We start from the raw sequence: 15,127 nt of genomic DNA, 5'->3' as shown, positions 1-15,127 counted from the left end.
GTGTCTGATCCTCCTTGTCCTTAGCGTTAGCAAAAATAGGTGATTTTAATTGCCTTGATAATCGGATATAATAAAATGGAAACTGTTCCTGATTAAATAACATTTGCATTGGGACAGTAGCTCCAAGCTCAGCTGTTACTGAATAAGCACACCTTGCCTCTTTTTTAATTTGTAGCATTAAGCCTTGGCTGTGGGGTGTATTCCAGTTAGGTTGAAAATATAGCTACAGAGTTAATATAGAGCGGGAATTTCTTAATGGATTCTCTTTCAGTAAATTATAATAATAAAATGTAGCTTAGCTTGGAATTGACAAACCTTTCAGCTGCTGTAAATTAAAACTCACTGTATGCTGGTATGGTGGGTAGATGGTTAGAGTTATAGTGCTGTCTTAGTTAATTTAGTGTATGTCAATCCATTTGCAAAGCAAACCTGCTGGAACTTAAAGGATTTAGAAGGGGGGCCTTGAATGCCCGGTGTGATTTGTGAGTGTGGAGCAGGTTTTTAACATGCAAACCACCTGTCTCTTCTTGGAATTTAGGTCTAGGAAATGAATGGGGCAAGGGAGTATGTTGTAGGTTATCAGAGCTCAGGATCCAATTGTGAATCCTGAGATGTGATCCCAAAGGCTTCTTATACAAAACATTACTTACCGATAACTGACCCTAAGGTCAGTATTTCATAATTGACGAACAATATAAGGTACAGTATGTACATCTAGAAATTATTCTAGCAATGCAGATGATTTTGGAAATTGATGTTTCCTTATGTTATTTTCTGTCTTGACTTGCAGCTGATTATGAATGACAGTTCCTTTCAGCGTCTTTCTATACTGTAATGATGGGTGTCGTTGTTTAGTTCTCTAGTTGTGGTTGTTCTCTAGTGCTGCCCATTTTAAAACGTGAATTATTTTCCAAAAAGTATATTTTTCTTGGTATTTATAGATAGACAGGGATGAAAAAAAAAAAAAAACACGAGGGCAACCTTCTTGACCTTATATTAACTAGAAGAGTATTTGTACCCAAGACATTCCACAGCTAAGACCTTTGCTCCACAAAGCTTATGAATGATAACAGCAAGTGGATGAAGAGATCAATAGGTTGTGAACTCCATCATATGGACATCTATAAAAAAATGGTGCTGCATGAGTGATGTACAGTTACATGTCTTATAGGAGGACATTGATAGGATTACAGTACAAGACTGAACTTATCTGCTGGTAAAATCAGTAGTAGTGCATGTATGGGGCCCATTTTCCAGATACTCCTTATACAGAAAGCTCCAAATTATGGGAAGGCAATCTCCCATTGACTCCATTTAAATTAAATAATTTTAATTTTTAAAAATGATTTCCTTGTTCTCTATAATATTAAAACAGTACCTTGTATTTGATTACAACTAATATATAATTAATCCTCATTGGAGACAAACTGTCCTATTAGGCTTATTTATTGTTTGAATGATATTAAAGTAGGCTTATGGTATGGTGATTCAAATTATGGAAATATCCCTTGTCCAGAAAATCCCAGGTCTCAAGCATTCTGGATAACAGGTTCATACCTTTATAGTATGATGGCCCTCTCAATATCTAACACTCTTGATACGAACACAGATAATATCCAACTCTTATTTGGATGGTCATGTATACCTTTTCAAGATTGATAAAGGTTATTGATGTCAGGCTTTACAGGTATGATCACTGAGGAAACAGTACGGTGGCTTAATTAGCAAATTCCTTAATCTTGTCATTTCCTGATTTGACAAGCAAAGTTTACATTTTTTGACTTTGGAATAGATAATTATCTGATTTCATGATTATAAATGAAATAAGTTTTCAGGAAATTGCTGTATGTATAATATATAATATATGCTGTATGTAGCTGTTTTAATGGACATCAGCAGTGAATATGATGACTTATCTCTTGGATTGTTTATTAGCTAAATAAATAAAAGCATATATTGATTCTAAAATGATGTATTAATAGGGCAATGACCGTCTGGTACACGTCAGTCACAATATTTCATAATACAATGAGATGAGCAACTTAACGCCAGAATTTTGTAGTATTAAATGACTAAACGATATATGGAGCATTGCTTGTTTGCATTGCCAGTAATGTAGTGTAAAAGTGGCCATAGACACACAGATCCTATGTACGAATTGAGGTTTCGTACAATTTTCGGATCGTGTGTGGAGTGTGCCGACATCTTTCGTACGGCAGAGATCGGTCGTTTGGTCAATCGGTCAGGGTTGATTTTGACCCGACCGATCCCGCCGGAGCCCATTGCGCATCGTAATTGGATCGTTCAGCAATACGGCCCAACAATCAGATTAGCCTCAATATAGCCATGCTCGTTAATGGCATATCGGGGAAAGATCCGCTCATTTGGCGATGTTGCCAAACGAGTGGATCTTTGCGTCTATGGCCACCTTTAGTCTTATGGTTGACAAAGAGATACAGTATAATGGACAAAATCATCTCCATATATAGTATGCTTTTATATAAAAATGCCAAAATCTGGATCTGAATTTATACTTTTGATAAAAATGTTATTATATCTGATGTGACAATATAATAGGTATCAGACAGATCTAGCACACTAGAAGAGTAATTTACGTTGACCCTGGATGCAAGTACAAGTGCAGAAAAGCTCACCCTTTAGTGCTCTTTTACAAAGCACTTGTGTCCAGTATGGTTGCCCTCTGCACCTAATCAGGACTGTATTTAGGTCCAGTGCCACCCTAGGACCTTATAGTGCCCCCCAAACATACATCTATAGGGAGGCTAAAGAAATTGCAATTAATAGTATTTGTGCTCTTTTTGTTCCACTTTTGTCTAGATGTTTCTTTAAAAAATGGCATTGGGTTACTTGTAACTTCTTCATGGTTATTTATACAGCATTTGTCAACAACAACTAAACATTTTATTAACTAAAAGCAGATTTGTCATATTATTTAGTGATATTCATATACCAGGCTGTTAGTTGTTTGTTACCAGTGGGATGGACTTACAATAAATGTAACTGTTTCCTGGCAGATGCAGTTTAATGGATTTGCAATTAAAAAAAATAGGAGTTTGGTACATCCAATGAAAAAAACATCAACAAGCAAAATACGACAATTTTTTAAGTTATTCTAACTGCTGTGCCAACGACAGCATAGGGAGAGAATTGTTTTCCAAAATAAAGAGAATTAAAAGGAAAAATAAAAACTGCAAGATTACATACAAATCTTTGGAACTGCTTAAATAAACATATTTTTTTTATCTTCCTTGTTTTTTTTAACGGGATCCCTAGTTTCCACATCTACAACACATTTATCTAGGTTAATTTTGCAGCATATGGGCTATGCTAAAATAAATTGCTTTTCCAAGTTATAGCAGCTTGGCTCCTACAACTACAGTTTATACAGGTGTATGTGAGACGCAAGTCCCTACTGATCTAATAAATTGCTATAAGAAGCCAGGACACTTTAATCTTCTTCTGTTCTAGAGTCAGTGTAACATGCGGAAGAGCTATTCATGTCGGTTTCTAAATTCATTGTTGTGGGTAAGCTGGCCTCCTATCTAATCTGTAAAGGTTGCTTTCTTAGCAAATTCCTCAAGTTTGAAGCACTTGCAAAGTCATGTGTATGTACTTTGCGATACTGTGGGTCAGATATCTGCTAACATTTATTGTACCTGACCTACTGTACAAAAACATTGACAGTAGGTGTGGAAGAGAATGTGTTTGTGAAATTGAAGCTGCTCATTTCTCTTGAAGGTGTAATGAACAAACCAGCAGAGCATTTATGTAATTTTCTAGATCCACAGTACAAGTGTCCTAATAAATAAAATATTATATACCTGCTGTGTAGCTCTTGGATGTTTTGTTCTTCTAAAAGTGACACCCTACATGTTCTATTTTTGGTGCAGTGCTTCCATCAAAGTATAATTCTGAATGGGAGAAAAATACTTAATTACATTTTTATGTGTGCAGCTGAATCCTAAAGTGATGGATTCAAAAAAAAAAAAAAAAAAAAAAAAAAGAACTATCCAAAAAGCTCATGTAGGATGGGAAGACTATTTGTGTTTCATTTGCTTCTTGACAAAAAGTTACTTGTTTCTTTTGGTTTCGGATTGGGTTCGGCCAGGCACTTGGATTTGTCCCAATCCAAATCCTGCTGAAAAAGGCTGAATCCTGGATTCGGTGCATCCCTAAAAGGCAAAATGGGTTCCTATTCTTTAAAGATCAATTGTTTATGCATCTATATATTGCTTAATTAAAACAGGAAAAATATTGAAGGAAAAGTAAAACTAGATTGCTTTAACATTTCACAAGACATGTAAAACTTTAATTTTGCCTCTCAAATGCGATCTACCTGTCTGCCAATTAGAAGACAGTTCGTTCAGTTCTTATCAGTTTATTGCAGAACCCATGTGAATTATATATAGTATTGAGTTATGCAGTACTCTAAAGCTTCCATACAGGAAAAGAGATCATGAAGAGTTGCAGAGAGGTTTCACAGAAAAGCAGAAGTGGTGGAGTAAAAGGTAGTAAATAGGCATCAAATATGTTGAAGTCAGTTAGAAATCTTAAATTAAATTACATAGAATTCTGAAGCATTGATTAGCTTTTGTATTAGTCACCAGTAGAGCTTTCTATATAAATGACTTGTATTATTCACAGTAATTGAGTGAGTTGTGGTCTGTTTTGCAGCAGTGTTATTCTGGGTTTGATTCTGAGCATGGAATTATCTGTAAGGTGTGTATGTTCTCTCTGTGTTTGAGTTTCATTCTAGTACTTTGCTTCCCTCCCTCATTCAGAAGATATTCTGTCCAGCTAATTAGCCCCTGATAATAAACTAAACTTGGAACTTCAATTGTATGCTTCGTTGGGCAGGAGCTGGTGGGAATAAGGAACAATGTCTGTAAAGGGCTTCAGAGTATGTTAGAGGCATAATAATTGTAATGCATCTTTTAATACACTAAACAGAATGTGTATCTTGAACAAACTTAAAATATGTATTTTCTCTTCTTTTTGTATTTTTTGACTTTAAAGAATACCAGGGTTTGGAATGTATTTCTATTGCTGGACTCATTACTGCTATATATTCTGTTAAAGAGAATATTGAGTGCAGTACTTTGTTATGGAAGGTTTCAGCATCTCTTGGAGTATATGTCCCATGGGAGAAAAGAGTACTCGTAATAGCCCATACGGTGGGAAACTTCACATTTCAGTAGAGAAACTGTAAATTGTCATTACTTCAGCAGAGAGATCTAGTGAGGGCCTTGGTGAGATGCTCTGAAAGCAGAGCTTTGGTCATTTATCAAGTTGTCCAATCTAATCATTCTAGTTATAGCAGTCACAAAAAAGATAGATTCGGATAGATTTTTTTTCTCTGTAACCCAATATTTGATTCTGTCAGTGTAACAGTACCCAAGCAGAAAGTTAGCAATGCCTAAAAGCCACGTTGATAGCAACATCAGTTACAATTTGTAATGACCTTTAATTGCATTCTGTCGTAAATTACATATTCATTATAGCATTGGTTTGGTTTTAAAAAAGACAACTATTCATCAAGTTCAACCACCTGTGCATTCCATGTTTGGCACTGTCTGTGTGTCTCTGTGAATATGCACAGGTATTGGATCATGGTTTTTATGAATATGATGTTTTTTATGATATTTGACTGATGTTTAAGAAAATATCAGACATTTCCTATTTAACAATATGTTTACTACTGCAACAATATGTTCACCTGCAATTAAAGGAATGGTTTGCCTTTAAGTTATAGAATGGCATATTATAAACAACTTTCCAATTGGTCTTCATTATTTATTTTCTATAGTTTTTAATTATTTACTGACCCCATCTAAAAAAAACAAATGCTCTGTAAGGCTACACATTTATTGTTAATGCTCACCTTTCTTTTCAGGCCCTATTGAAATTCCTGTCTCTTATATCAAAAAATGAAAAGCAATTGCAAATTGTCGCAGAATATCACTCTCTACATCATACTAAGGGGGTTCTTTATCAAGGTCCGAATTATCTCAATATCGACTGCTACAAACTCCGATCTAACCCGCTTGGGTTTTTAATGCTTATTTATTATTACATTTTCCCGAAAATGTGCTTTGCGGGAAAAGCTACGATTTTTCAAGATTTCTTCGTGAATTTTCCCCAAAATCTCCGAATTTTTCACCCGAAAGCTCAGAAAACATTGTGAAATTGCCCGAACCCCCCCCCCCGACACAACCAAAAATCAATGGGACTGTTCCCATTGACTTTTATGCAACCTCGACAGTTTTGAGATGCCTTATTTTTATATTCAGGCTTTATAGCCCTCAGGGTTTAATAAATTCCGAAAAATTTGTGATTTTTTTAAAAGTCTGATTTTATAAAAAAAAAAAATCTTACGGATTTCGGGGAATTTCGGGTATTCGGAGCTTAGTAAATAACCCTCTAAAAGTTAACTCAAAACCCCCTGAGGGGATGAGACTGAGGATTTAAGATTTATAAAGTAAAATATATGAATAGACAAAAGACTCCTTTAGCTGGAACAATGTACAGGCTCCATCCCACTTAGGTTTAATGCTGACAGGGTGGGCCCAAACTGGATAATAGGTAGCCCCCACTTGGTCAGGGGCTAAGTACCTACTTGATAAGTATACAGGTACCCTAATATGCTGGCTAACATGGTATTTATAGTGTGTATCTGGGAGTTTTAATAAAAATGTCCTTGTTGTTTTTGCTTTGGCCTTGATTCTCTGACTTTGTGAACACTGATATCCATATCTTGACGCATACAGCTCCTGTGATTTGTTTTGTAGCTTCTAGATATTAACTATAAATTATTGGCTTCTGAGCAAAAGCTACTTGCTGGGATGGCCTTTTTAGTAAGCCATTCTACTCATTAATATGAATTCTTCGTCAACCATCATGTGCTTATAAGTAGATCGGAAAATTCAGTTGGGCAACTGCTATTGGATGGAATATTAAATCATGAAAAGTAAAATGTATTTAGGTCTTTGAAAATGCATGCCAGTACTTTGGCGATCAGTTATCATTTTTTCAAGATTAGCCATATGTACTGTATATCTAATAACTGGGTTGAAGAAAAGTTCCAGTGTAAAGCTGCTTGTCTGACTGTTCCATACCACCTGCTGATATGCTCATCTCTGTCACACTAAACAACAGAGTTTACCAATAGCTTCACATAACACATACAATCATTGTAACGTTTGTGCAATTAAATGCTTAATATATATTGTCAAGAGATTGATTCCATACATGGCAGTCTTCATCTTCTTAGTTAGAATTGAATGTACAAATGAGCAACATTGTGTTATTTCAGGAGTTTAGAAACACCCTGTATATCTTCACCAATGAAAGAAATATGGCCTTTCTAAGTTGGTGGGAATGGCAGATGCTACTTTTACTTAATGGACACTACTAAATGTGAGGTTTAGACAGACTGACAACCCTCGCCATGTTTAAAAGTGATATATGTTTTTAATTCAATATCTTTATGAAAATGTGATTGTTTGTGTGTTTTATTGTCTAACTTTAATTGTGCTGAGATTAATATTGTCTTATCTCTTTCCCCTTCACAGAGGGTGATGAGACAGGAGTGATGGATAGCCTGCTCGAGGCCCTGCAATCAGGCGCTGCATTCAGGGATCGCAGGAAACGATCTCCAAAAACTAATGGTGAGTGTGCGGTTTTCCTCCATGATATATGATATTCTGAAACTCCTGTTACAAGATCATGGGGAGTTTTCTTTCTTGTTTCCCAGTTTTTGTGCTGAATCACAGCAGGTGCTCCTTATGTGAACAGAGACTGAAGCTTGGCAAGTTTGTCTATATAGAGTTGTACAGGAAATAAGAAATATTTAACATGAACAATAAAGAATGGCTCCTTGAAATCCTACATTTAACTGCAAATTTAGTATTCTAAGGAGCTGCTATCCATTTAAAAGAACATTTATGTTGTTCAAATGTGATTTCAAATGTGAGCAGTACTGTAAACCACTGGGACAAAGAAGGTTGTCTCATTGCTGTATCCTCAAATCAGGTGTGTTCTTTCTGTCACAAATAACAGGGGAACCAACAGGTAACAGCAGTATTTTGCATCAGTATGCTTCCCGCATCTCTGGTTTGATTGTAAACTAATAGTTAACTGTTTGTATCTGGGTGAGGGTAAAGAGAAGCATCTGCATGGAAGTTAAGGAAGCACATGCTGCTCTTGTGTATTTCGTAATTATCATCTAAATAAATGCAGTACGCCCGTGGGTGTGCCTGAGAATGATGTTTAAGTAGTGTGATGCGCTGACAGTAAATCCTGGATACCCTTGGGCTGTGGGGAAACTCCCTCCTACTCCCAGCAGTGTGTGTTGACTCCTTTAAGAACTTTACCCTCAGGTGTATCCTGTATGTCTTCTGATACACAAATCATCCAGGTTGGAAGTAACAGTAGTCCAGTTGGTTGCTTCAAACAAATAACTTTTGTTGAACAGCAATAAAATCTTCAAATACACTCACAGCACTTCACACTTTGAGATGTTTCCCCTCTTAGGGGGTCTTGGTGATGGTCCCTAGCACAAGGGGTCCCACAGGCATCTTGCTCCTTGGCACTATCCCTGCTTCTGAGCTCACCCACCTGTGTCCTTGTCTGGTGGGTTGATCGCGGCAAGGGTGCTAACCTCAACTTCCCTCCTTGTTAGAGACAGAAAGCTGATCAATAAATACATTGCCTCTAACTTTCGCTCCTAAATCAACTATTACAGAACTTCTGACACTAAATAAAACTCATTCTAACCAAGGCATGTAAACAGTTTAGACCCAGCTCTGTACTCACCTCCCCACAAAGTAGGATCTAGGAAGAAAGAGCCCTGAGCATATGTGCTGTACCTTTTATACTTTGAAACACTGCCACCTACCGGGCAAGCAATGAACCATATCAGATGACTGATAACATTTAGGAAAAAGGTGTTATACCCAGGGCTCACTAAGGACCACTTTAATATGTGTCCAAACTACAGAGGGAAACTGCCTGTGGAGATGCCCAACCCTGAGGTTCTCTCCATAAATGCATATGATTCCAACACAACTATGCATTCTTGCAAATTGTTCATTAGAGCAAAATGCTTGATACTTGTGTCTTCATGAAACACTAATAAACAATTTGCTATCCTAACAAAGTAGCAGCTGTACTGTTGTGAATTATGGCTTGTCTAACAGAAATTTAGAATGTGCAGCTCATCAATCATATTGCCCTAGCCAAGAGAAGCAAGTTTGCATTCTGCTGAACATATTCTTAATAATGTCTGACTCTTACTTTGTTGTATGGATAGGATAGAAAATATTTCCAGCTTGTCATCAGGTGTCTTATTATACTGTCTTGTTTTGTTATTTTTATATGTTCATTTTCATATTTACTTTAGTGATAGTCTGCTGAGTGTGTCATCTCTGAGTCCGTATCCATTTAATAGTTTGATTACAATAGGGGTTGAAGTTTTACTAACATCATATCTATATTTTGTATAATCTCCTGCATTATGTATAATTTAGGGGCACATTCACTAAGCTCGGGTGAATGAATAGAGGGAAAAAACTCGAATTGGCGTCAATTCGCCTGAGTAGAATGATTTGATTTGAATCGAGCGAAAAAACGCTGCGACTATTCGCCCATTCGATAGTCGAAGTACTGTCTCTTTTAAAAATCATTCGCCTGCCTACTTCGCCAGATTAAACCTACCGAAATTGCTTTAAAAGCCTATGGGAAAGTCCCATAGGCTTTTTTTCTAAGTTTTTGATCAAATAAAAAGGCATTCGATCGATCATTTGATCAAATGAAAATCCTTCGATCGAATATTCGATCGGGTGAATATTCGCCCATTCGACTATTCGCCAGCGCATAAATTGACCCGAATTCCCTATTCGATTCTATTCTCCAGTCGAATTTCGAGGGATTTAACCCCTCGAAATTCGACCCTTGATACATCTGCCCCTTAGTCAACTAACTGAAACAAAATATATAAAGTAGTAAATATTGCATATGAATATTATTAAGGTAAATTGATATTTCTGGGATTTTTTTTAATTGTTTATAGGTGTTTGGCATTGCTTTATTTGTGAATTGCAGACTAGGGTAGGGAATGTAAGCGTCCCTTAACTTCTGTGTTAACTCAAGGTGTACTCTGCTCTCAATTTCCCTGCCTAAATACTTACCTGCGCTGTGAAATATGTTGGCGCTATATAAATATATTGTATATATAAGCAATACCGGCACAATTCTATGGTCCTTTATTTGTGCCTCAATGTTCATGTTCTGTATTATGGCATAACAGCATAGGAAACATGTACCAGGACAAGTTTCGGTTTAGTCATTGAATTAATGGTAAATAACAACAAACTAGCTGGGTATGCAACAGACCACCATATCTCCTGGGAGAGACAGTAGGGAGGCATAAACCACTTATGCATGGGGTGATAAAAAATATCAAGGAATTCATTATCTATTTCTTTAGAGAGTCCACCTGTTGCATTTTTACTGGTTTACAGAGTGATCTGACAGTATGTATGAATGTTCTATTTACCTAGGTGATGCCATTATTATCACATAGGAGTTTTATATAAATTCACTCTATATTTTTTTTCTCATTATATATTTTCACTGGTACTGGTGAGTATAGTAATTTCCAGCACAAAATTCATTCCCCTCCCTGGAATCTGCTGATATATACAATATAAATGGCAGTAGGACATTTTAGACATTTATTGATGGGCACAAATAGACCATATTCTGTGCATTACTTTTAGGATGGCAATTTTCTAGAGTATTTCCAATTGAAGTTATGTAATACTTTTCCACATTGTAATTTATTACTTTATTTAAAATGTTTCCAACTATATTTATTATTTTAACTGTAAATGAAATTAAGCTATTATATTCCCTTACATAAACCCTTAATGCTTACATTGCACACATGGGAAGTTTTGTTAATTGCTTGCAGATTTACAGAGCCCAAACTCCCTCATTCAGAGAGCAATCTATACGAGTAGTCAAGAATTTCAGTGTTAAGTAAAAAACATTGAAGCCAGTGTAGAAAATAGTGCTTCCCACAGGACAGCAGCAGATACAGGGATGAAAAAATAGAATTTTTCTAGTTAACTGAATCCACTTAAATTTATATATGGCACATACAGTACACGTCTGTATGAAAATCTAACATTTTCCATAAATACTGTAAGTACACTTCAGGTATATTGTTTACTAATAACATTAACATTGTTTACGTTATTAGGCACTTTTTATATGAAATATCACAAAATGTAATTACAAATATGTATTATTCGTTGATTTATTCATTTATTTTATAGTATAACACCAAGTACCAAATTAAGTGGAAAATCCTAATTATAATAATATAGGGTTTACATCAATACTTCAATACTTTCCTTTGCCCCAGAGAGTAAAACAAATGCACTTTATTTTGTTAATTACCCACTGGATTTGTTTATTAATAAGTGTAAGTGCTCTGTAGATATATTTGAAAAGCTTTGCCCAAACAATAACTACAGAGCTACTACCTTTTATATTTTGATGTTGAAATTCATAAAAAAAATGTAATCCCCTAATTCGAATGGGAGATTTATCCCAACTCAACCACGGAAACAGTTCTAATTCAAATATTCGCCACCTAAAACCTGGCGAGTTCATTTACAAGTCAATGGCAGAGGTCTGTTGAACCATTTGAATATGTTAATTGCCTTCCTGACATTCAAGTTTTTTCAGAGGGAAAACTCTACATGAATTTGATTCCAGTTTTTGGGTCAGGGCTATTCAATTGAATATTAGGCGTTTTTTCTTAAATAACCCTTCCATTCAAGTTGTGAGTATATTTGAATTTATTAGAGTAAAAAAATTCACATTCGAATTCGACCTTTGATAAATCTGCCCATAAATATTAAAAGGGATAATTATCTAAAAATTAACTTTTGGAACAATGTGAAGAATGACCTAAAATCTTGGATAATTAAAGGAAACGTAATAATAACAAAAGTATCTGAAAGGATCTGCCTTTTGGTTGTCAAGCTACTCTAATCCCAATAACCAGACAGCATTTAAAAATTCAGGTTCCCTTAGCGCTCCAACATAAGGACCACTGTTTTTTGGATCAATTTCCATTGAGCAAGAAGGCTAAAAAACTTCCCAAAATTTGCCCATGCATAAAAAAGCTATAAAAAATTAATGGAATTAAGGAAGACTAAGTATTTCAAGAAAACTCATTATTCACTTGGCAAACACCTATCAAAGTTAAGCAAGTTTGCTGATCTGGAATAATATCATCCTGTCTTGTGCCATCGGTGCTCAGTTCGGTTACAGACCAGATCTCGTAGCAAATATCAATGTCAATGATAGTGTTGCCAAATGCATTTTTCACCTTAGCTCAGGGAGTAAATCTATTAGGTAGTTAGTGATCTGGGGTGAACAAATGAAGCAGCATTTAGTTATTCTCTATTATTGTATTACAGCACCGGTGGCTTTTTCCAGCCTACATTTATAAATCCACGCAATTTCTCGTTATTGCAGAGAACGCTTTAACAGGGCAATTTTCCTCAAATTGTACATGGGGAAAATGACCACTTTAAAGTTTTATAAAGTGTCGAAGTAGCCAGTAACTCCATAACCACTTAGAACAGCAAAAATAAAACGACTTTTGCTTTTAAATTACCAGCTGAACAAAAGAGCACAAATTAATACATATTCTTTTGATGACCTTTTCTTTCTTTCTTTTTATTTTTTATATTGTTCCATTTTATTATCCTTCAAAGCTTAGTTTGGCAAATTATGACGTGATTGTGTTGAGAAAGGAAGAAAAAGGCAAAACATAAAGAAATGTTTCAAGTGATTCTTTTTTCGAGCTCCTCTGTACATTTGACTGCTCATTCCTAAAGATTAAGCAAAACAATTAAGATTGTGAAATCACTGCTCCAGCCATGAATAGAAGTTTATAAGCATTGATTTCCCTTGTTTCATACAGTAAAATTACCCAACAGGGTGCAGCTTGTTCTATAATTGCTTTCTGACCTAATTATGTTGGCCAATGGACAACATGTAACTCGTCTGGTCGATGAATGTTTCAATTTGACAGTCCTTGAGTGTAAGGGCAAATCATTTGGTGCGAGAAGTGTACAGAATTTATCTCACAAAACATTTGGGGTGTAAACCCTTAATCTTTACTGCATTTTAAAATCTGTTTGATGCAATTGGGATTTATTTAACAGCAGCCTCACTGAGAGTTTGTTATTTTATAGATTAAGTAGAGTTTGTCAATGTATTTGGTGCACTCAACACTCATACTACACCATTAATCTCATTGGCAGAACGGGTATATCTTTGTTAGCCTTATGCAACCACTCAAAGTTTATAATCATATAAGTGGCATTTTTGACTTTAGGAAAAAAAATATTTATTTCTTTGGAGTGTGCATATATGGCTTTTTGTGTCCAACCACAAGGGTTTTTGTGTTACATGCCTTTGGTAGAAACATTTACACATAAGTGTACTCAAACTAGAGGTAAAGCCAGTAGTAAAGATTTGGCATTTTTATAATATAACAAAGACATAAGGATGTGATACACCGACAAAGCAGACTTTAAAGTATGCATACTCTACTTTCATAACTTCCTTCACCTGAACTTTAAAATAAAAGACAACCTTAGATGCCCATTTACTAACTTTTGTATTTTTTTCCATGTTATTGAATTGTATTTTGTAGCACTCTAATTCTCTCTCTCTCTCTTTTTTTTTTTTGCTGATTACTCTAAACCAAGAAAAGTATGTGATTTATTAAGCACTAATAAAAGATATTAGGGTCATATAGAAGTCAATGGGAGTTGTACTTATTCAATTGTACCATTTTTCTTTAATTTGGGCCTTTTAGGGGTTATGGGTTTTTATTATTAGTAAGTGCATGAAAAATGTTTTTTGTTGTCTTATTCAGATTGTTCTGCATTTTTGTTGTTGTTTGTGCGTTTTACATTTGGATCTTTTGATAAATTAAATGGCATTTGTGGTTTTAGAGAAAATACGATGTTTTTTGTAGGTTCAAAAATATCTAAAACCACTTAAATTCATTGTCCATTCATTGAAGCACTTTGAGCGACTATTCACAGTAGCGACCCTTCAACCAAAATTTATTAAAATGTGACTTTTGAGCTTAATAAATAAAAACTTACACATGTTATATTCCTTCCTATGAGATTTTTAAAACCATAATTATCAAATGGTGAATTCTAACTTTCACCCATTGATAAATGCAATTCTAAAAATCCTATAGGAATGAATAGAACATGGGTGAGTTTTGTATTTATTAAGCAGCTATATTTTGCAAAAGGTTGACTTTGTTGAGATTATCATGGCTTTGACATCAGTCCCATATGTATTAATGATACATACAGTATGTAAATTGGAATAAAATTGCCAGCAGTCACTTGACCCTTCACTCTGCAAGTAGGCTGAGAAAGGTCAAGAGCATCAGCCGGTTGTTACTGCTTTTACACACAGCACAGTGTGGTTTTAACTTGTCAAGCTATTTTATCTGAAAAGAGTATTTTATCATATACAGTAGGTTGTTTTAACAAATGGGACTTTACAGTAGCAAGCATCTCTATATTTAATAGCATAAATGTTGTATAAAGTATAAAAGTAAAGACAAAGTGATTCAACTGCAAAGTGATTCCCTTTCATTTTAAGAAAACCATTACATTAATTATTGTGGGAATGGTTCATTTATACATATTGAGCAATCACTTTGTACCAGATTTGATTCAGACTGATAATATATATGGCTAAGAAGTACTACTGGTCCGAATATATATCAATGCAACACTGCAGTGATTCAGTTTCAGGATTGCTGTCAACAGAAGGCATCCTATTGATTTCTCTGGTTGATTTTCCGATGCTTAATAAATATCAATTATTTTGTCTCTAAATGAGTTGTGTTAGAAATATGACCCTGTTCACGTCCATTGCAAAGTGACCTTTCAATATGTTTCTGGCACCAGTAAACATGTAAGTCATTTACTCCCTTGTCACCAAGTAAAGTAGAAGCAATGCCAAAAAATTTACTAGGCAGAACCAA

The 15,127-nt window shown here is 35.2% G+C and overlaps 1 protein-coding gene across 3 annotated transcripts in view; it reads left to right on the top strand.

Moving 5' to 3' along the window:
- diaph2.L (diaphanous related formin 2 L homeolog) overlaps positions 1–15,127 on the top strand; it is a 774,648-nt gene that overhangs the window by 637,596 nt on the left and 121,925 nt on the right. For all 3 annotated transcript variants that reach the window (XM_041572752.1, XM_041572751.1, XM_018229885.2), the window contains one exon: positions 7,593–7,688. In XM_041572752.1, the coding sequence (XP_041428686.1) occupies positions 7,593–7,688 (96 nt within the window). The remainder of the gene's footprint in view (positions 1–7,592; positions 7,689–15,127) is intronic.

The sequence above is a fragment of the Xenopus laevis genome, chromosome 8L, assembly GCF_017654675.1.
Source record: "Xenopus laevis strain J_2021 chromosome 8L, Xenopus_laevis_v10.1, whole genome shotgun sequence".
NCBI lineage: Eukaryota > Metazoa > Chordata > Amphibia > Anura > Pipidae > Xenopus > Xenopus laevis.
This window is presented reverse-complemented; position numbering and strand designations above follow the sequence as displayed.